This window comes from Dendropsophus ebraccatus, chromosome 1 (genome assembly GCF_027789765.1).
Source record: "Dendropsophus ebraccatus isolate aDenEbr1 chromosome 1, aDenEbr1.pat, whole genome shotgun sequence".
NCBI lineage: Eukaryota > Metazoa > Chordata > Amphibia > Anura > Hylidae > Dendropsophus > Dendropsophus ebraccatus.
Window position 1 is genome coordinate 165,547,941 of NC_091454.1, and position 22,684 is coordinate 165,570,624.

General features: G+C 40.7%; 1 protein-coding gene across 1 annotated transcript in view; it reads left to right on the forward strand.

Moving 5' to 3' along the window:
• The window catches only part of EFL1 (elongation factor like GTPase 1), a 191,331-nt gene that overhangs the window by 153,133 nt on the left and 15,514 nt on the right, over positions 1-22,684 (forward strand). Inside the window, exons 17-19 of the mRNA XM_069983709.1 lie at positions 3,721-3,868; positions 9,815-10,815; positions 20,103-20,287. Coding sequence (XP_069839810.1) covers positions 3,721-3,868; positions 9,815-10,815; positions 20,103-20,287 — 1,334 coding nt within the window. The remainder of the gene's footprint in view (positions 1-3,720; positions 3,869-9,814; positions 10,816-20,102; positions 20,288-22,684) is intronic.

Here is a 22,684-nt window from a genome sequence, read left to right on the forward strand (position 1 = left end):
GCCATTGTCCTCTCCAGCAGCCACAGCCCGCACGGCTCTGGCAGTCGGGTCGTGACATCACCATTTTATCCAGGAAGTGAAGCCTTGCTGCAGTAGTAAGTGCAGGGAAAAAAGCACTTTATAAGCATTCCCCGTAATAAGTGTATATTGGGGATTTGTGTATAAAATTTTCGCCAGACTTCTCCTTTAAGTCTCCTTTCCTGAGACTCATTTAGGTTTCATTCTGCCCACAACAGTACAATCCAAATTCCACAAATGTTTTATACAACTACCAGTTCCATTTGTTGGTGCCAACATCTTCCTGCTATAGCAGTTTTCCAATATAGTTCTCCCCGATCCATTGACTTTGGCTCAGCTTGGACCACAGCTCTCTCCATTGAACACAATGGCATCCTTGGCCCACAGTCCTCTCAGATCAGGCACAACACTTTATGTATACACTATGTCATCATTAGGGAAGTGGTCAGGGAAGTTTGTCACTGTCGGTCTCTTTGACTGTGGACAAGTATATGCAGGCATTTATTACTCTTGCTAACAATGGATGTAGAGCCTGAAAAGTAAGGCACATTAACAAGCAAAAACCTAGACAAGGAAATCTTAGCTTTAATGATATCAATGATTATTTAAAAATTGTTTACAATGAGGTCAGCTCAGATAAAAAAAAAAAGCAATCCGTCTGCCGTTGTAATCCCTGCTCTTACAACACACGTGCAGCCATCCATTTTGTGCGTGGGTTTAATGCGGACCATCCATCTCCTTCCAGCAGTACGTTCTCTCCGGTGGTGTTTTTATCGTAGGGTTTGCAGTTTCCTTAAGTGGCTCTCTTAATCCACTCTGACTTCAGTTCCCCTTCACAAAACAAAGCCGTTGGCTTCTGTGGTGAATATATAAAACGGGGCTACTTAATACCTGCTAAGTACTATTCACCACAGTCACGTCCGCGCCAGCTTGATCCACTTCCAGTTGCTTGTTGGCTTTCTCTCTGCTATTTATTTATAACGGCTTTTATGTGAGACATTATGTGCACACATTAGTGTAAATTAAAAACGGAAGTATCTGTACTTCAGAGCAGAATATCAGCAGTTCTGACCTAGACCAAAACAGTCCCGATATGGGCAGCTCTGCTGTGTATTGTTTCTTACGTGTAATATAATGTGATAGAATTGTACACCTCAGCAGTATTTACTCTTTGTAAACAAATTACAGAAACTTTAAAGGAGTTCCACAATTTTTATTATTTACACTACGAACAGCACAGGAACTGTACCAGGGAAGAAGGTAGGAGACATACCTTCATCCTCAGCGCCCCATGCACAATAGGGAGCTATCAGTAGGTTAAACTTGCTGATAGTTCCCCTTAAACATATTTCCTCCCACCAATTTTCTCTCCGGGAAAGCTGCTTGCTAGAAAAGTCTCTGCACCCTCTTATATAAGGAGTGTCTAAGTAAGATGTCAGTGTTACATGTCTCACCAACCTTTTGCTCCTACCTTAATTTTATCTGCCATATTCACCATGTCAAAGCTATTAATACCTTTATACTGATTTTATGGTGCAGTTAAAGCTATTTTTTTTAATTGTCTTCATTAACAATTTCCTATCATTTAGCTGCTACTAAGATAACTCTGTCCAAGGCTCACAGACTTCCTGCTCTCTCAGTGTTAGAGATAACAGCGGGGAAGTGTAGCACAACAGCTCAGAAAGCAAAGAGTGTGGAGAGAAACCCTGGAGGGAGGCTTAACAGGCTGGAAAGAGAGGGGAGAGCACATACACCAAGGCTGTCAGCTAGATAGAATCATGTAGTCTAAGTATAGAGAGAAAATGCAGCATGCTTTAGAGTCTATGGAAGCAAAAGTAAGCAACATGTTTAATAAAGAGATATAGAGAAAATATTTTTCCACCGTAAGTATCAAGCAAATAAAATATGCTTTGGATATATTATTAGTTTATGATCAGTGTAAGTCTGACTTCTGGCACCTCCACGGTCATAAGAATGAAGGGGACATATTACTGGTGTAGCGCTTCACCTCCTTTTCTGGGCACCTGCCTGTACAAGGAATTATAACCCACCCCATTCACTTGGAGATATCATTGTGTTCCCTCCCCAGCCAGGTGCCTGAGGGCCACTGCACAAGTGAAAATAGGAGATGTCATACTAGGCTGCAGCTGAGTCACTTTCATTCTTATAATTGGTGGAGATCCCTGAGATCAGAGCTCCCCTGATCATAAAGTGGTGGCATATCCTGGCAAAAGCTTTCAACATTTTAGTGTTTCACTACTCATGGGCATCTTATGAGTCTATTTTAAGAGATATTCAAGCCAAAATATCTATCAGCATTCCACTAAATAGTTGCAGTCAGTGCCATAGACTTGACTAGCGCAGCACTGTGCATACTTGACCACAGCTCAATCCAAACTCCTCTTTGTCACAGTTATAAGGCTGAGAATGAAAGGTTCCTAGCAGGCGGATCCACCCTTTAACATTTATTTAGTAGAATAGTAGGAAATTTGAAACATGATGACCTGAATTATAAGATAAGAATGCCATTGATCAGTGTCACATTTTTATTTTATCCTAGGTTCATGTAAACTAGCCCTAAGGAAAAAAAAAATCACATTGTAGCTCTCATTTTCCACAGATTCCTTAATGAAAGTATAGGTCATGCATTGTTAATGAAAATATAGCTTTTAAGTAGAAAATTAACATCATTAAAGCGACTCTGTACTTACAATCTGACCCCCCCAAACCACTTGTACCTTCAGATAGCTGCTTTTAATCCAAGATCTGTCCTGGGGTCCGTTCGGCCGGGGATGCAGTTATTGTCATAAAAACAACTTTTAATCCTGCAGCGCTGTGTCTAACGGCCGGGGCTTACATTTGTATATGCATTAGGCTGGCACAACCTCTCTGTCCTTCCTCCCCACCCTCCTCCTCATTAGGAATATTCCAGGCAGATTGCTTCATATTGCCCACCTGTGGCAGCCCGACACATGGGCTGGATCGTTAATACACCTGTGCAAAGCTCAAACAGCAGTAAATGTTCCTGGATCATTCCTAATAATGAGGAGGGTGGAGAGGAAGGACATAGAGGTGGTGCCAACCTAATGCATATACAAATGTAAGCCCCGGCCGTTAGACACAGCGCTGCCGGATTAAAAGTTGTTGTTATGACAATAACTGCATCACCTGCCAAACGGACCCCAGGACAGATCTTGGATTAAAAGCAGCTATCCGAAGGGACAAGTGGTTTGGGGTGGACAGAGTCGCTTTAAGGTATTAAAGGGGAAAAAAAATGTATAAAATGTTTGAGAATTTTTGAGTACTTTTCTTTTGCTCCCTTTTTCTGATTTTTTATTCTTTATCCATGTCTAAATATAAAGTCACAAATGTGCTTGTTACCAGAGATGGGCGCGTGGCAGGAGCTCAGATGGCAGCGGTGCGGTAAGCGCTCAGCTCTTAGGTCATCTGTCTGACAGCAGGCTGGAGCTAAACCAGCCAGCAGAATACAGAAACAGCTAGGAATATGAATGCTGAACATGACAGAATAACTCAAAATCAGCCCAGAAAACCAGTAAAGTATTTGTGCAGTGCCTCTGCTTATGGAGATTTAGACTGGGCAATGTTTTTGGAGATGTCACTGTGCTGTAAACTTTCCTGTTTTTCCAATGCATATTCTGATTACAGATCCTTATTTACTTGCACATATATTTCTTCTTGCAGGTGAAATGCCACAACTGGTGAAAGGAATGAAGCTCTTAAATCAGGCAGATCCCTGCGTTGAAGTGTTGATTCAGGAGACAGGAGAACACGTCCTTATTACAGCAGGGGAAGTTCATTTGCAGCTCTGCTTGGATGACTTAAGAGAAAGGTTGAGAAAACGATCTATATTTTCCTGTAAACATACTGTAGGCGGCCTTGCCCGCACACTGATTTATGCCTCTTTACTTTGCTAGAGGTTCTCATCCAAAAATCTTTCACCCTCCCCTGGACCCTAAGTACATTTATTAATGGCTATAAAATGATCTGCTGCTGGCGAGGGCTGCCTCCTCGCTGGCCTTGCATCCATCCTGATCACTTTTTGGCAGACTACCTCTCATTACTTGTCACTAAACGCGATCGCTTCATTTATAGCTATATGCTCTGTGCGCTATGGGTTTTTCAATTAAAAAGCAATGTAGCTGTAATGAAAGTGTATATTTATTTATATGCATAGCTAATGCTATCATAGGCGTGCAGATGGCATTTCCTGCGCTGGGAGAATTTAAGTAGACAAGGCAGGCATAGCATAATGTCTTTTTTTTTTTTTTAGAAACTTTATTTTTTAGGATGCTAGGGCACTATGCAAAAATAGAAATTCAAGTGTGGAGATTCATAGTGGAACCCCAATATCTGAGCTCTAGTTTTGTATGTTAGCAGAAGACTATGCATTGCATAGTGGCCTCCATGTAATGGTACATATCCCCCTGCAGCCACCATTCTAATAGAAATGTATAACCAAATGCTGCCCCCCTGGCTAAATGCCATGCTTGAAAAGCCATTCAAATGAAATTGTGTGGACCATTATCATTGGGGTGTACAATGTAAGTTATTGGCTCTGATCCAGTTCTGGCCTGGATCATGTGACCGGCACTCCTAACTCACTGAAACTTGCAGTGTCTGTGTTTGCACCCTTTCTATTCACTTGATTGAGCACCGATTTGCTTCTCATTGGAGTGAATAGAGAAAGTGATTTTGTTTACTGATCACATGATCCAGGTCAGGACTGTAACTGAGCTTATAATTGGCTCACAAAGGCACCATTAAGGGTAAAGTACCTACTATCTACCCTACATTGTATACCAGAGAAGTGACAAAATATCAATATAATTTTTGGTGGGAATGCTTCTTTAATTCTTTTTTAAAGAAACATAGAAGATTGTCAGCAGAAAAAGAACACTTGATCCATCTAGTCTGCACTTTTAGTATTTCCCTTCTTGTTATCTTAGGATAGATATATGTTTATCCCGGGCATGTTTAACTTCTGTTATTGTAGATTTGCCTGCCACATCTGCTGGAAGTTTGTTCCAAGCATCTACTACTCTTTCAGTAAAGTGATTTTGACACCCCCTTTAACTGAAATAAGTTTTTCAGTAAAAATTACCGTGATATTTGTGCCCACAGTCTCCTTCCATGATCTTTAAATGCAAGGACAGCTAAAGCAGCTTTAAACTGAGGCTGCTCTTTGAGTGCCCCACATCCTAAAGGGAATCTGTCTGCTGCAATTCCATGCTGCTGACAGATAGCTGTTAGATTAAAGTGGTAGTGCGGCGTTTAACATTTATTCACTAAATAACACACATTACAAAGTTATACAACTTTGTAATCTGTGTTATTTAAGTGAATGGCCCCCTTCCCCCATAACTATGCTCAGCCAATCGTGGCTGAGCAGCCGATGACGCGGAAGAGCAGGAACGGCAGGAGCCGTCCGGCCGTCCTCCCGAAGATGATGTCGTTGACCCAAGATGGTGGCCGGGGTTGACAGCAATTGAGTATACTGCACCACACTTCCGGGGTGGGGAGAACACGGGGAAGGGGGCCATTCACTTAAATAACAGACATTACAAAGTTGTATAACTTTGTAATGTGTGTTATTTAGTGAATAAATGTTAAACACTGCACTACCCTTTTAAGGAGATACATTGTACCTTTCATATATTCAACTGTGCTTCCATATTATAGAAATTGCAAAGCGACAAGGAGGGTTTACCAAGTATCTCAAGTGCTGAGAGCTGTAATGCCTCCTTACTCCCCCTCCGATCTCTGACCTTGCTTGTTAATCACCTTCCAGCTGACTGTCAATCAAGTAGGAATGGGAAGGGACTGAGTAGATCTCGCATCATGCAACATTTCAGGGGCTTGGGAAAGCCTCCTTGACACTTTACTCTGGAGAATAAAAGCATTTTCTATGTTATAGAAGCACAGATGAATATATGAAAGGTACCTTACGTCTCCTTGTACTTACAGCTATTTAACATTGTCAGCAGCTTGCAACGTGAATTACAGCTGACAGATTCACTTTAACTTTTTCTGTAGATTTAAATGCGCATGGAGTTCAATGCAAAAAAATGTAAATGCCCAGAGTAGTTCTTTATTCAGCAGGTAATTGATGACTGTTGTCCTTTAAAGTATATTAGCAAGTTCTGGTACATATGTAAATAAAATGTCATTTCTTGACAATGTACAGAATCTTAATAGACACATCTTGACGTCCTAATATTAGAGTAAAACTCTAGAAGAGGTCATAAATAGCACAGATGTTGTAGATAGCACATCTGACATATGTCTGTGTATTTAGCACGGACATTAGCACAATGAAACCTTGTAACAATATTAATTTGCCAACGTACAGCAGAGATGATTCATCTTGGTGTATTGTCGCTAGATCGCACGTAGAAACCTGTTATGAGACTGAGTAATGATTGCCTCTTGTGACAGAACAGCCGGCATCCAGCTCCCTCTCCAAGTACCAGATCACCATATGTCTCACTCCAAGTTGTTACTAGATGTAGGGTGGCTGAAAGCTCTTTGCAGAACGTACCATGAAGGGGACTGTGCTATCCTGTCTGACACATTGGGCTTTTTGTTTACTATAGGCCAGTTTGAGTTACTGACTTTAGTAGGATTTCTTGCCATTATGACTTTTATTGGCCAGAATTAAAGACCACTGATCTTGTTATGTATATCAATAAATAGAACAGTCTTTAAGTGTAAGACTTTTTCCCTTTCTGCTGTGCTACTACAATGATTTTCTATTTTTTTTTAAGTATAGAACTAATTTATTACAGCTATTAAAATATTACTGTCATTTATATAAACTTTTTTACTTGTTGCCCAGACATGTCAAAAGTTGACATCACACCGGGTCACAGTCCTGAGGCCTGCTGCAATCATGAGTTTCAGCCGTGGCTATGACCTGGCTATGACTTTTGCTCTGAACGGGTCCAAGGACGGAGACCTGGTGCAGTATTAGACTGAGGCTAGATCAGGACGGTGAGCACACAACACAGTAAAGAGGGTCGTGCAGCTGATCGGCAGCTCAAACAGATATAAATGTGTGCATGCTTTTATTACATGTTACATATACAGCCTCTAGTCTTCAGGAGGGGAAGGCTGGGGCACACATACTTGCAGCCATACAGTGATGATGTAATGGCTTCTTAATACTTCCTTGGCTGCCACTTTTCAAGAATAATAATACCGCTCTCAAGTCTACTGGAGACATTTGGCTGCAGCTTGTTATGAGGGAACTGTGTTCCTTACCACCTTCCCCACAGGTGTCCATTCTCTTCTGTAGCCTGACTTCTATACTTAGACATAATTTTGCGTCCTTTTAATGTTTTCTTCCCTCCACACAGAAATCACATTAACTGTTCATCTGTTAAGTAACAGCTGCATTGTGCTTCCCATTTCAGCCATTTCATTACCAGTCTATTATCTGAGCATGCAGTCTTGTTTTTACCGCTATTCACATACCACAGTTTACATTCTTCCTGACAAGTAGTGAACTCCCTATAGTCAATCTCCCGATTGATGCTTTATAACAGGAGTCCTTTCCTTGTGCTAGGATAGAGAACTCTGTACCTTTTATGCTAATGTTATTCAAGTATTTCTCTTGATTTCATTGCCTTTTATTTCAAGTTGGTAATTTGTAAAGAAAGATGGATACCAAGGCATGCTAAGGATTTGTTGCAGTTTTGACTGCAGTTAGGGTATATGTTTTCCATACTGGGGACATTAAAATCTGCAGCCCTGTATTTAGAAAATAAGCATGGTAATATATGCAAATTGACTTGCAGATTTTTTAGGGTACAGGTATGTTCACACTGAGTAAATCAGGCAGAATTCCGCCACCTGCCTCACTGTGTCATAGCCTTTCTATGGGAGAGCTTGCACTCCTCCACTGCCGCTGCTTTCTGCTCAAAGAGTTGACATGTCAGTTCTTTGAGCTGAGAGCAGAGGCGGGCAAGCTCTCCCATAGACAGGCAATGGCACACTGAGGTATGCAGGATTCCGTGGCCGAACTCTCGGAATTCCGCCTGATTTACTCAGTGTAAACATACCCTACCACTGTGTAACTTTGAAGATAAGTTTAGTTTAGACATTAGGCTGGTTCTGAAGAAACTTTCGAGTTTAGCCAATGTTTTTTTAGGCTGTGTTTACACATAATATTTTGGTTAGGGTCGATTGAAACCACACAAAAAATACAATATTTCTATTATAGTTTTTTTCTCTGTCAGTTGTACTTCTGGTTTTGGGTTAAAAATATTGCCCAAAATACTATGTGTGAACCAGGGCTGTGGAGTCAGTAAGCCGCAACTCCGACTTCTGAAATTTTATCAGGCTCGGACTCCAGCTGAAGCTCTTTCATAAATGGCCAATCAGACACCAGGGGAGTTATTTATTACACTGGTGTACAGTAGATCTGGCTCAGCAGCTTCTTCCAGGAGCTGTGACGCTGCATTGCGGGGGCACGGGGCAGGTAAATAGGACTTCTTTATTATGTTTCCACCACCCCCTCATTTTCCCTGTTGCCCAGAAAACCTGTTTAATTTCTGTCTCTCTTTTAAACACACCCTTGCACATATACACCCTGCTGCTGCCATAGTGCACACACATACACAGCCTGTGGCAGCCATAGCACATTGGTGAAAAACACACAATCTTCTGCCAGAGAGAAAACACCACATTGAGGACAGAGGTTACTGTTACACTACTAAGGGCTTCTCTTCCTCCTCCCTCTCTATATTACACAGGATATCTTCATATACAATCATCCAGCATCCAGGAAGAGAACAGCACAGATCTCCCCCCACACAATGGACTCTTCCAGCTCAAAAACAAACCGCCAAATAGTGACCGACAGTGCTTTGTTACTGATATATTGGGGAAACTAAATTAATATGAGAAAGTGTTTTTCTGGTTTTAATAAATAAGGTCCTTAGATTGATAGAACATACAATATATTAATAAGGAAGATTTATAGAATTCATATGAAATTTCAATGATAAAATTTGGAAAGATTTTTTTTAACGCTTAAGTCTGAGTTGGGACATTTTTTCCAACTCCATCGTAAACTAGCACTGACTCAGATTTCCCCAATCTGACTTCACAGCCCTGGTGTGAACATAGTCTGTGTATGGCCACTTTAAGAGGAGAAAATGTGTAAAGAGTCCCTGTCATGAAATATACATTTTGACATGTCAAAAGATATGTCAGATAAGTAAAAAGTTATTGATCCCACTGGGTCTTACAGCTGATATAGCTGGGGAGAGATCATGGAACCAGTGCTATCCACTCCCTGGCCGCCTGCTGTGTCCTTGTAGGTTTCCTAGAATACCATTGACAGACTCAGCCAAAATGGAGGTAAGGCCAGGGAGTGAATGGAACGAAAGATCTCTCTCTGGCTGTGTTTTCTGATCCCAGCAGATATCAGCAGTGAAACCCAGTGCGATCAATAACTTTTGACACGCCTGACGACATGATGAATTTCAATTTTTGTTTAATGTCTGATGAGATGTCAAAAGTTATATTTCTTGACAGGTATGCTTTAAATGTTAGAAACATTGCCTAAATAGATGAGGATACTGCTGAAATTGTGCATTGAACTAAATGGGGGTAGAATAATTGTTTTTGTCAGTAAGGGGCCACGAACATCTACTACCTAACAAATTGCTATGCTGCTTGTTGTAAATGAATGTGTAGTTGGTGCAGTAATTCATCCCAAGTGATTGTCATGATTAATCTCATACTGTTTTTATTTGATCCACATGCATAGGTTTGCAAAGATTGAGGTGAGTGCATCAGCACCTATAATCCCATTTAGGGAAACCATCATCAGACCACCAAAAGTTGACATGGTAAATGAAGACATTGGTAAACAGCAGAAAGTGGCAGTCATACACCAAGTTAAAGAAGAGCAGAGTAAGTTACCTGAAGGAGTCCAGATTGATCCAGATGGCCTAGTGACTGTATCAACTTCCAATAAATTGGCTACCCTTAGTGTCAGGGCCATGCCACTCCCTGAAGAGGTTACTCATCTTTTAGAGAAAAACAGTGACTTAATCAGAACTATGGAGCAGATCAACCTGGCTTTCAGTGAAGGGGGCAGTGCCACTCATGTCAATGAGACCACAGTCAACAAAATTTGTGAATTCAAAAGCCAACTTGAACAGAACTTACAAGGCAGAAGGTGGAGAAATGTGGTGGACCAAATCTGGTCCTTTGGCCCAAGACGTTATGGGCCTAATATCTTGGTAAATCGCATTGAAGGCTATGAAAGGCCATCTGTATGGCAGTGCATTGATAGAGTCTCCCAAGATGGTAAATATCATAGTTTTGATAACAGCATTGTTAGTGGTTTTCAGCTTGTGACGTTAGCTGGACCAATGTGTGAAGAACCGCTTATGGGGGTGTGCTTCATTGTGGAAAGACTCGATGTGAATAAATCAGTCATATTAGAAAGACAAGATTCAGAAGAAACTATTCTGAAGGGTGAAGAAAATCTAGATTTAGCAACTGCTAAATCTACTGATAATTCTGTTAGAGAAGCTGCCGAGGCAAAAGACATTTTACAACACAGCCAGGATAGCACAAAGACTCTGGAGAAATCCAGCAAACGCAAAGGGGATTTCCAGTTTACAGACTGTTACGGACCATTTTCCGGGCAGTTAATTGCCACAATGAAGGAAGCTTGCCGGTATGCTTTCCAAGTAAAGCCCCAGAGACTTATGGCTGCAATGTATACCTGTGAGATCATGGCTACGGCAGAAGTGTTGGGTAGGTAATGTTTACTATTTCTTTACTTTTTCTGTGTAGTTCTATGGATCTATTGTATCTGTTGATCAATTTATTATTTGGGGGATTATCTGTCTCTTAATTTATAATTTTGTCTAGTGTTTTACACAACAGCTAGTCATGTTTTACATGGGCACTCATCTTAACCCTTTCTCTGTTGTTCTGAAATACCTTTTTGTGACCCATAAGAGAAATTTAAATAATAGCTGTTATTTTTAAATATTTGTACCAACCTGCTTAGTTTTGTTAGATGAATCCATTACAATAGTGACAAGGTGATATTAGTGATCTCACTGCTGTTACTAAGTCCCCGAGAGTCCCCTCCATGGTACACAGCTATTTCTCATTCTCGCCATTTCATGGGCTGGGACCAGAGCTGTGTGTTTGCCAGTAGTACACACACAGGCTCCTCCTTTACCTTACTTCTCTGGCCAGTCACAACACTTACTCCTCTCTACTATACAATGACTGAACAAGCTGGCACTGTGCTAGGCTAATGATTTACACAGTACCTTACTATAGATGGCATGTGGAGGCACAAGTGGTTACTGATCCTCTAGCGTTGTAAGATGCTATTTGAGCAAAAGGAAAAGAAGCAGCTGGGAGATCACCACCAGGAAGGGGGTTACACTAAGCACTGCGTTGCTCTATGGACATACAGCCGAAGTTTGACTGGTATTTACACATGGCATAAAACACACAGGTGAACTAGTGGCTAACAAATCTCTGAATGTCTAAAGTACATAGACCATAGAACGACACTGCCTAATGAGGGTGGGGGGAACATGGTAATATTAGAGGAGACCAATTAGGAATCGCTATAAGCCTGCCTGAATAGATGTGTTTTAAGGGCAAGCTTTAAACAGGATGTTGGATGGAAGGGTATGTGCACACTATGGGGTATGTGCACACTATGGAATATGTGCAGAGACTTCAAGCGTATTCTGCCGTGCTGCCTATGCTTAAAGTTCCTCCCGTCTCATAGACCCTATTCTCTGGTGAATTCTGTTGTCTGCCAAAGAATTGTAATTTCAATTTTTTGGCCGGACGCAAATAGAATTCAGTCTATGGGACAGGTGGAGCTTTAAGCGGAGGCTGCATAGCGGAATCCGCTTGAAGTCTCTCTCCTTGCGTATTCTGCAGTGTGCACAGTGTGTAGAAATCTGATGGTTCAGGGTATTGCATGCCAAAGAACTGGTGCAGCACAAGTGCTACAGATGAAAGTAAAGGTCTGGATAATGGAAGTCGTAGACATATATCTATTTTATTTCTATTTAAAGAAAAAATATTTATTATTTTTACTTCCAATGGACAAGGACTCGTGGGTAAATGCATAACACGTAACTAATAGGTAATACAGTGCATTTAAACAATACAGACCACATGGCTTTACTATGATAACACTCTAATTTTTAAGTGAAATCTAATATTTATAATATTTTATAGGTGAGATTGTTTAGATAATAGTGAGTGCTATGTTGTATTGATATGAACCATAGCTAAATATCAACCTATAGATTAGTTACTTCAATAAAATAGTCTGTGATTGCTAAATGCCTCTGTCTGTGGCCAGAATATATTTATTTATGGTATAAATGTGCTAGCTATAAGGTTACCTACATGCATGGTGCTTGTGTAGCGAATAAGAGATTCGGACTATATTGAGCTATTTGATATCAATGTGAGAACAAAATGAGTTTCTTCCTCTAATCTTAATTGGGTAAGAAGATGATGTTTTGATGTTACTCAAGAGCAAAAAAAAATCATTTTGAGGAATTTTTGAGACTCCAAATGTATTTTTCTTTAACACTAAGAACTTCAAGGCCCAAGGCAGATTTAACAAATGTTCCTCATCAAACTTCCTTTTAAATCTTCTGAAAGAACACCATCCGGCAGGCTCTGGGCTATCTTCTAAGAGTTCATTTGTTGTATTGCAGACCTCAAACGCACATGTCATTGACAAAAATAGAAGTCTTAAGTTTTAAAACACCCACTTTTTATCTTTCGTCTATGATACAGGTATCATAAATGAGGGATTTTATTGCAAATCTTTTTTTTTTTTTTTTTAAACAAGGGATATTAGTAACAGGTGGGCTTTTGGTTTTAAAAACAAAAGTTAGCCATACATAGTAATAAATCTGTTAAACCTGCCGATTTCTTTGGGGCCAGCCAAACATCCAATGTGTATTGTGGCCTCCTGATTCTCACCCAACAAATGGTATCAACAGAGAAGGATCAGACATGTTTAATTTCAACTGCCCAATCCTTTTATTCTCGGGGAGGTAAGTTGTCACCCTCCATTGTGAAAATATGAACTCTCAAGGACAAGTGATCATGGGCTATGAGGTTATTGGAAAAGATGTCTGTTGAGCAACAGCTGTCTTTATCTGTATGGCTGCTCTAAGGTTAAGGCCGTCACTCAATTCCCTATATGTCAGGTGCTTTAAATGGGAATATTTAACACAGTCTGAAAGTAGCCCCTATTGCAGAACTAACTTCGCTGCAACAAAAAGTGAGGTTGAGGTTGCAGCACATGCTGTGTTCCTTCCTTGCTGCTTTTCTTTCTGTGGCATCATTGATCACAAACTAAATAAAACAGTTCTGTGCCATAACCAACACAGTGTGAATACCGTCCTATTCTGAATCGCTAGTCCCAGTAATCCCAACACTTAAGCAGTGTAAAGCAGGACACGGATTGCTTTTAGAAATTGCTTCTTTGTTTAGAAAATCATAGCAAAATACAATGAATCTTACAACGCAAACATATCACCACAGTGTTGCAGACGAGAGGCTGGTCTTCGCACCGCAGCCGCGGCGCTCTTCGTATCCTCAGGTCCATAGAGGCTCTTACCCTCCAGACAAAACAGGAAGTGAAAAAAAAGGGTTTTGTCACTTCCTGTTTCGCCTGAAGGGTGAAAGCCTCTATGGACCTGAGGATACGAAGAGCGCAGCATGTTGTCAATACAACCCTCTAAATGTCCCAATAAATTTATATATGTATTTGTGTATATGACAGGGGGATGTCCTAATTGAAGCTCTAGGGGCTGGTTGGAGGCTGTGACATAACTCAGGGGCAGGGCTAGAGCTCAGAGGCCACATCCAGCCATACTCAGGTAGCAGAGGATGATGCATTGTCTTGGGAGAGAGGAAGAAGCTTGGGAGTTGGACACAATACACATTGAAAAAAATAATAGAACTACAAAACTTCCTGTGGGTGTAATTCATGCAGAAGCCAATGAATATCCTTTCTTGCCCATAGCAACTAACCACAGCAAAGCTTTCATGGTACCAGAGCTCATTAATATTTGAAAGCTAAGCTGTGATTAGTGGCTATAGGCTACTATAAGACAGCACAAGAAGTCTTCCCCCCAGTCCCTATCGAGTGGTTTGAGGTAAAAAAAAAAAAAAAAAAAACAATGTGCCTATTGATTTTAGGTGATCTATCAGTGATCAGGTCTTGTGATACAGCTTTATCTCTGTCAGGCCATGCGGATCAATCACCACATGCATCTCCCTAACTTTAGTCGTTTGCACGTCACAGAACAGTTGCTAAGCTTTGACTAAACACAATAAAATAACATTGCCAGAAGCAATGTGTAAAAATAAAATGGGCTCAAAAGATTTTTTTTTTTTTTTTTTTTTCATGAGATCTTTAGAAGTTTTCAAAGTGCCATCAATAACTAGTAAGAAAGGCTTCTTTCCAGGGAGAAGTGCAGCAAGAGAATATTTTCCAATAAGAGAAGAAACAGGATACTCTTTGGTATACACAGAAGTGATTGATCAGTGGAAGAGAGGTTTTAATGTGATGAATCACAATACAGTTCACATGCTGATACATTAGAAACTTTCAAAGTGATTTATTTGTGCACAGAATACAATAAGAAACTATTTCTTTTTGGTGGTTAGATCAAACGGCTATTCTGACCAGTGTGAAGATCAGTATATAGAGAGAGTGCACAAAATACGTTTTCGTCCTCTTGATCCTCTTCATTCAGTAGATTGTGCCAGTCCCCAAACAATGATGTGTCTTTAGATCCTATCATGAAAATATGCCTATATTGTTTATGGGATCTCATGTCATCCTCTGCTAAAGCTGGTCACAACCATGGATGTGTACCATCATATGGTAACCATAAGTAGTCAGCTAGAAGACACAACAGTGGTCAGCTGCATCACACAATGACTGTATCATAACATAGCAAGCTGTCATGAGCCATCCTGGAGTCTGCATACGGAATACCCCCTTTACTACCCATTATTAGTAATATTGTGCCTGTGACATGTATAGACAATGCAATCACTGATGCAGGAAGTTTGCAGCTAGGAGGTAAAGGCATCAGAAAGTGCAGAAACTACAGTGGATATAAAGAGTCTACACATGCCAGTTTTTTGTCATGTAAAAAAAATAGACTATAATAAATTATTTCAGATTTATTTACACCTAAAGTTGTGTGATACCTCCCTCTCCTTTCTTTAATCTTCTGTGCATAATGTCCTGTGCCTCTCCCTTTCTCTTAAGGCCCTATTCCACCAACAGATCTGACAACAGATTATCTGCCAAAGCTTTGAAGCCAAACCCAGGAACAGACTATAAACAGAGAACAGGTCATAAAGGAAAGACTGGATTTTTCCTCTTTTCAAATCCACTCCTGGGTTTGGCTTCAAATCTTTGGCAGATAATCTGTTGTCAGATCTGTTGGTGTAATAGGGCCTTTAGGCTGAGGGGTGGTGCAACACAGCCAATAGCAATGTGCTGTTAGATCTGGGTCAGATTCAGCAGGACAGCTGGCTATGTGAAGGAGTTACTCAAACTGTACAGCAATAAGTTGCTTATAAAGTTGCATAGTTAAAAATGAAGGACATTTTAAAAAACAAACAAAAAAAACAGTGCAATGGTAGCCTTTGAAGGAAAAAACAAGGAGGTTCTATAGTAAAGACAAATACATGTCTGTATTGTGGCTTCTGTTATACGGTAGTAGGGAGGTTGTATCAGTTGCATCACCGTCTGTATTTGATTACAGCCTTCTAGAATATGAACACATTAATAATAGATGGGACTGGAATGGTTATCAGCATAATTCTAAGGCCCTGTGTTCATGGTGTATATTTGTTGCAGTATTTCAGTGCTGATCTGTTGGCATGCTGTGGGTTTTTCTATTGATGCTACCATGGATTTTCACGCAGTTATGTTGATACACGGTCAGATTAAGTCCAGAGAGACCGTGAATTGCCCATATTCAAATACTTTAATTCAATTGCATTTTACCTTTTAATGAACATGCTCATTATTTACGACCTGGTTTTCACTCAAAATTATGGTTGTATCTTTTATTTTACTGTGTGTAAACCTAGCCTAAAAATCAGAAATCCTTATATTAGAGTCAGATCCAGTATGCTGTTAAGTACATAGCGTCTTCAAGGAGGACAGATGTTTTCTACTAGTTTCGGAGTGACTTTTACGCTGCCATCTTGACTTATGAGTAGATATGTGAAACATGGCCGTGTCGTAGAGTCCTTCATTCCTAGTCCTTAATGTCTCATAGCTAGTCCTTAAAGTAGTAAAATGCATGATAAAATACGCTAAGCGCAGAAGGGTAATTTATTGCCTTCTGAACGTATATTGCAGATTGTAGCACAGCACAGTGATCCCTGACCACGAATGTCAAGTGTCATATATACAACACTGCACATACACTTTAGCGGCTCACTGGTAAACATGTGATCTGATAAATCATTGTAGAACAGAGAAAAATTCTCTGACCTATTGATGTCTGGAATTCTTATGTGACTCTGCAGTTTAAAATGAACTCCATATGTACTGGCTTAAGGCTCTTGCCATCATGCCTTGCACAGCGTTTTGGAGTCTTGGAGTTATGTCTTATAAAAGTGTATGCATGTTTTTTTCCCCTTCATTACTCTATAATGACTTTTCTAAAGGCCAAGATAAATATATAGATATACGAAACAGCTGTATATACACTGATCAGCTAGAACATTAAAACTAATATTGTTTAGGTGCTCTTTCTGCTACCAAAAGAGCTCTAACCTATTGAGGTATGCACTTCGCAAGAACTTTGAAGGTGACCTGGGATATCTGGCACCAAGACATTAGCAGCCGATCCATTACGTTCTGTAGGGTTTGAGGTAGAACCTTCATTTATCAGACAAATTTTTTTAGTACATCAAACAGATGGTGATCAGATTAAGAGTTGTTGAATTTGGATACCAGATCAACACCCTGAACTTTGTCATGTTCATTAAACCATTCCTGAACAGCAGGGTACCTTATCCTGCTGAAAGAGGCCACTACTATTGGGGAATACCACTACCTGGTTTGTAACAACGTTTAAGTAGATGGTACATGTCAAAGTAACATCAGCATGCATGTCAGGACCCAAGATTTCCCAGCAGAACATTGCACAGAGCATCACACTGCCCCCACCCGCTTGGCTTGGTCGCATTGTTCAACCTGGTGCTGCATTGGGACACACATGTACCCTGCTATTCACATGATGTAAAAGAAACCAGGTTCATAGGACCAGGCCATCTTCTTCCAGGGCCCCAGCTCTGTACCTTTCTATCATAGCCACCATTAACTTCAATAGCAAGTAGACACACAGCTCTTCTGTAAGACTGGTCCTGACCAGCAGCCTTTGCTCCATGCAGGTGAGTCAGGGTGCCCATAACCATTACCTGTTCCCTCATTGTCTTCCCCCAGACCACTTTTCTTCCTTCCAAAACATCAGCTGCAAAAACTGACTTTTCACATGCCCACCCCTCACTGTTCTATTCACCCATCAGTGGTTTTAATGTTTTGAGTGATCATTCACTCCACCTACTCTCGGGTAGTTCTGTAGATCTAAGTGGACTGAGACAAGTTGTTTGCTTAGAAGGGCTGCCGGACATCCCAAAGACCTTACAATGATTCAGAGATGAGCGGTGCTACAGAGACACTGCGTATCTCTTACAGAAGACATAGTCACAGGCAACTTACCTTCTGCTATGCCAGCCATTGATTGAATGGTACATAATGTCTCCTCTTTAAAATGACATCCTGCAGCAGCTACGGTGTGTTACAGTACTGTACCCCAGCTGCCGCAGACATACTTTAGGGAAAGGTGACTATTATTAATCAGTTATAAGTGGTGGACAAGAATCTTCAGCTGCATGTTTAAACAGAGGTTCTGCATCAGTCAAGTCAAGGTTTGTACTAGGGATGGTCCGAACCGAGTTCGGTTTGGGTTCGTATGAACCCGAACTCTCAGCAATGATTCCCGCTGTCTGCCCGCTCCGTGCAGCGGGTGGATACAGTGGGAGGACCGCCTGGAAAACTGGGATACAGCCATAGCCATAGGCTGTATCCCAGTTTTCCAGGCGGTCCTCCCGCTGTATCCACCCGCTGCACGGAGCGGCCAGACAGCGGGAATCTGATGCCGAGAGTTTGGGTTCATACGAACCCGAACCTCGGCAGTTTCGGACCATCCCTAGTTTGTACCATAATGAATAATGTTCCCACTGACATATTTATTAAGAGTCACTGTGACCTATATTCAGCTTGTGGCCTTTGTGGTTTTATATGGTTGCTTGATGATGAATAATTATAATGTACAGTAGGGAGAACATTATATCAAACACACAATCATGTAAAATGTTTGCCTTCACCGTGTGTAGACTATGAGTGCTGCTTAAAGGGAATGTGTCATCAGCAAATGATGTTTTTTTTTCATAATCCCAAAATCGAGTAGTTTTCATTCTGACCACTAGACCTAAAACTAAGCTGAAACTCCCTGCTTTTGTACAGATCATTTCCTAGCAGTGCCCTCCTTATTAACTTTAGGAGTACAGTGACAGGTGACACTAGTATATCAAGAACAGAGATACACACAATAGCTTTTGCCCAAGACTCAACACCCCCACCCTGTAGAATGACCAATGCAAAGGTCACTTAGCATGTCTAGAAGCCTTTCTCATTCATGTGAATGGGACAAGTCCTGTCTGTTGTTGTGTATGTCCATGAGGCTTGCTGTAAAGCATATCTCTAAATGCTGTTAAAATAGCTTAGGCAAGATGGCAGCCCCCATAACAGTGTACAAAAATAATAATAATAAAGAGCTACAATCAGAAAATAGAAACAGATTAGAAAAAAAAGATTATGTTTCTGGAGCTGGCTGTGATCAGTAAAAAGAAATAAAGGCGATACATGCCCTTTAAAGTCGCATGGAATTTTGGGATTGCCATAAAAGTCTTTAAATAATCTTACATATTCCTGATAAATTTACTTTTGATACCTTATCTCACCAAAGCGGGATATCTTCTGGAGATCAAAAGCTTTGTGGAGACGGCCTGTTTTTTATTAATATTTGCAAATGTTCTCCTTACATCTCGTGCATCATCTCTGGGTTCTGAGACTGACTGCAGAGGAGATGCTGTCCTTTCTCCTGGATATGCAGAATGCAAGTTAATCCTGCGACTGATGGTGCGATTGTCCGTTTTGCAGCCTGATTGTTCCAAAGTAGAATAATGCACCTTTTTGTTAATACGTATTCATGATACCAGAATGATGATCCTTTTGGACCCTTAGTCAACTGCCCGATACAAGCTGTGATCAACTAGGTACAAGTCAATTGTTGCTTGTTGATCAGATACATTACATGGCCAATTGTAGAAAGAGAACAGAAACAGAACAAACAATTCTTCGTGCAGCCATTCACTCCATCACATTCCCTGGGTATAGGGGCCAACAAAAGAGCGTTTTCTTGTTCGTGGGCTGACATGGGTTTGTTACATGGGGCAGTAATTTTTGGCAGATAATTATCCCATGTTTTTTCAACAAAGTTGTCATCATACGAAATTCGTCACATATTCCCACTGTAATCCATGATGTGAACGATGTTTCTTGCACACAACCAACCGTTTTACAGCTCAGTAACTTTATGTTTCTAGTGCAGAGGACTGGATCATATCTTGCCTGAGATGATGAAAGCCAGCTCAGAATCCAGTTCTGTCCTTGGCACTAAATAGATACAGCTGATGGACATAGCATAATATGAAGCCTTAAAGATAGAGGTAGTCGGACAGTTTTAGGACGCTTTAGCATTACTGTTAGTAGTTACATGATCTTTACTAATCTGTATATTTTGTTTTAATGTCTTGATTTTAAGTTTTTACTATTTACTAGCATCCTTCTGCCTATAAATGTGGCACACTGATGTTTCAGGTCAAAGCACTTGGCTCACAGTCTTTTCTTTGTCTTTGGAACATTTTTGCAGGTCGTGTGTATGGTGTCCTGTCTAAAAGAGAAGGTCGTGTCTTGTTGGAGGAGATGAAAGAAGGAACAGACATGTTCATTATCAAGGCAGTGTTACCCGTGGCCGAAAGCTTTGGCTTTGCTGATGAAATAAGAAAGAGGACAAGTGGCCTGGCCAGCCCCCAGCTGGTGTTCAGTCACTGGGAGGTAAACAAATTATTCCTTCTGAATAGTCGTCACATCAAATGAGACAATTGTAGAAAACCTGGCAGATGGGCACCCCTCTGTAATTCATTCATGTTAATATTTCATGCGCCTTTCTGCCCGTAGACTAGGAAATAATGCAAATATTGTTTCTGCATCCGTTTGGTTTTCACAGATATCAGATGGGGGGTTGGAGTTATTCTTTTATTAGTTCCTAATTGTTATGCACTTGGTATTGACCAGATGTCAAACCCTTGCCTTGCCCGTACAAGGTCACATACGTATATAGGCAATTGGAAAGCACTCCTCCTATCTGACCGCTTGTATGGATTCTATATATAACTGGTTACTGGCCATTATTCTTGTAACAAGCTTCATTTCCTGGTACTGCTCTCATTTTCCAACCTGGCGTCAAGATGAATGACTGCTATAATCTGAGGGATTGCTATGGGTAACAGTGTTTTATTTGTAATGAATCGCTCCCTAATACTGAAATAGTTCGAGCGGCTATAGAGAGTTGTGTGTTTGCACCTAGAGAGATCTCGTAGTAAATGGTTTAGGATTAGTATATTAATGTTAGCTAGCGTGCCCAGAAGACTCCCTCCGCCACTCGTTTCTTGCAGACACTGTTTTGTCTCAGTGCAGGTAATTGAGATGAACCTTGTTTGCGGCTATAATGGAGTGGGGATAATCTCACATAATATTAATTTGTCCTCTAAATGATTCCACTTTATAGAAGTAATGTTGTAGAAATGTGCCCACTTTAGTTTTGTTCTCATTAAGTTAACAGCTGATGGTGCCTAGCAGGCACACCCCGCTCCCATGCCAGATGTTAGGTGTCTGTCTGGAGCCGAGTACGGTTTCAGGAGTGAGAAAACATTGAAATTTTAAGACACGTTACTGCCCAGTGGGAGTTCTGAAGGACTGGGGAAGAATGGAGTGGTAAGATAAAACAAAGCAGCCGTAATAGACGGAGTGTGCACTTTCATAATCTCCTCTCGATACTGGTTTCCATCACAAATCTCTTCCAATAGCTCCCTGCCTTTCACTGACCTTCAGGGTAAAGGGAAGATTACAATTGTCAGTGATCACGCACAATACATTTAGTGTGTGTGTGTTTTATCAGCAGAAGGAGAATATTCAAAAACGTTTAATCTGTGTTGAATACTCGTCAGGTAATACTTCATAGGTACTCATTCAAATATAGACACTCTATGTATCTATTTTCAGGGTTATTCTGCTTCTTGCTAAAATGTTAGTCATTTCTTTAGTATAGTTTAGCGCACCGCTTCTAAAACTTTTTCTACTAGAGCCTAACTCAACCGACAAAATGATGCCTGGGCCTCACCAGACTGACCAGACTCACCATCTGTGATAAAAATCTATGCAAATATAAAACCTATAGCTCAGTTTACTCTCCATTTGTCTTCCAATCTCTGTATAGCATTAAATAAGTCCAAAATGAGTCAATAATGTTCCTAAAGCAGAGATTGTTGCAGTCAGGGAAAGGACTGTGCAGCTTATAGTCACTTTTGTGAGAATTGCCTCCCAAGCTGCGCCTCAGTGGTGAGGCCCACCTCACAGTTTGAGAAGCACTAGTTTAGCGTGAATGCCCACCCTTCCTTGTGTCATTTCTAAGTCCACAATTCTGTGTTAATTTCTTAAAGGGAACCTATCCATTTAAAGAGGCAGTTCAATCTCCAGGCATCATGTTATAGTGAAGGAGGAGCTGAGCAGATTAATATATAGGAAATATATTGATTCATGGGAAAAGTTCCAAGATAACTTGTCATTTTTGCTGTCTGCTCATTCTGGGCTAAGTAGTAGAGAAGGTGGAGCTTATCAGTGACTTATCCCTGACAAATAGCTGTCAGTCACTGCATGGACCAACCACATGACTGCTTGCCCCAATACATACCTGCTATATAACACGGTAGCTGCCAATTGAATTTGTAGCTTACCTGACCGTTTTTTTTTTTTTTCTTATACAGAGCCCCATTCCCCAAGAACATTCTGGCTGCTCCCACTATGTAAGGGCTTATTGCATACTTATAAAATAGGTCAGTCTGCATTAGGCACCTACATTGCTTCTAGTGGTGGTTCAGTAGTGTCAGTCTTATTCAGCAGCCATATAATGTGTATGGGGTCTCCTGATTCACCTTCAATGGCCTATTTCATAAGACAAAGGTTTTCTTCTCAAAAAGACCTACCGCCATAGATAGGCTTCTGGGGGCAGCCTTCTCTCTTCTCTGTATTCAGAACACAGCCGGATGAGCCAGATGTCATATATCCCTAGAGTTACAAGTAAGGTGGTCGCCTATTTTATTTTTTTTTATTAGATATTGAATTACAAAAATAGAGAAGCTACCTTACTCGTAGAGTTACTAGAAATGACTTGCA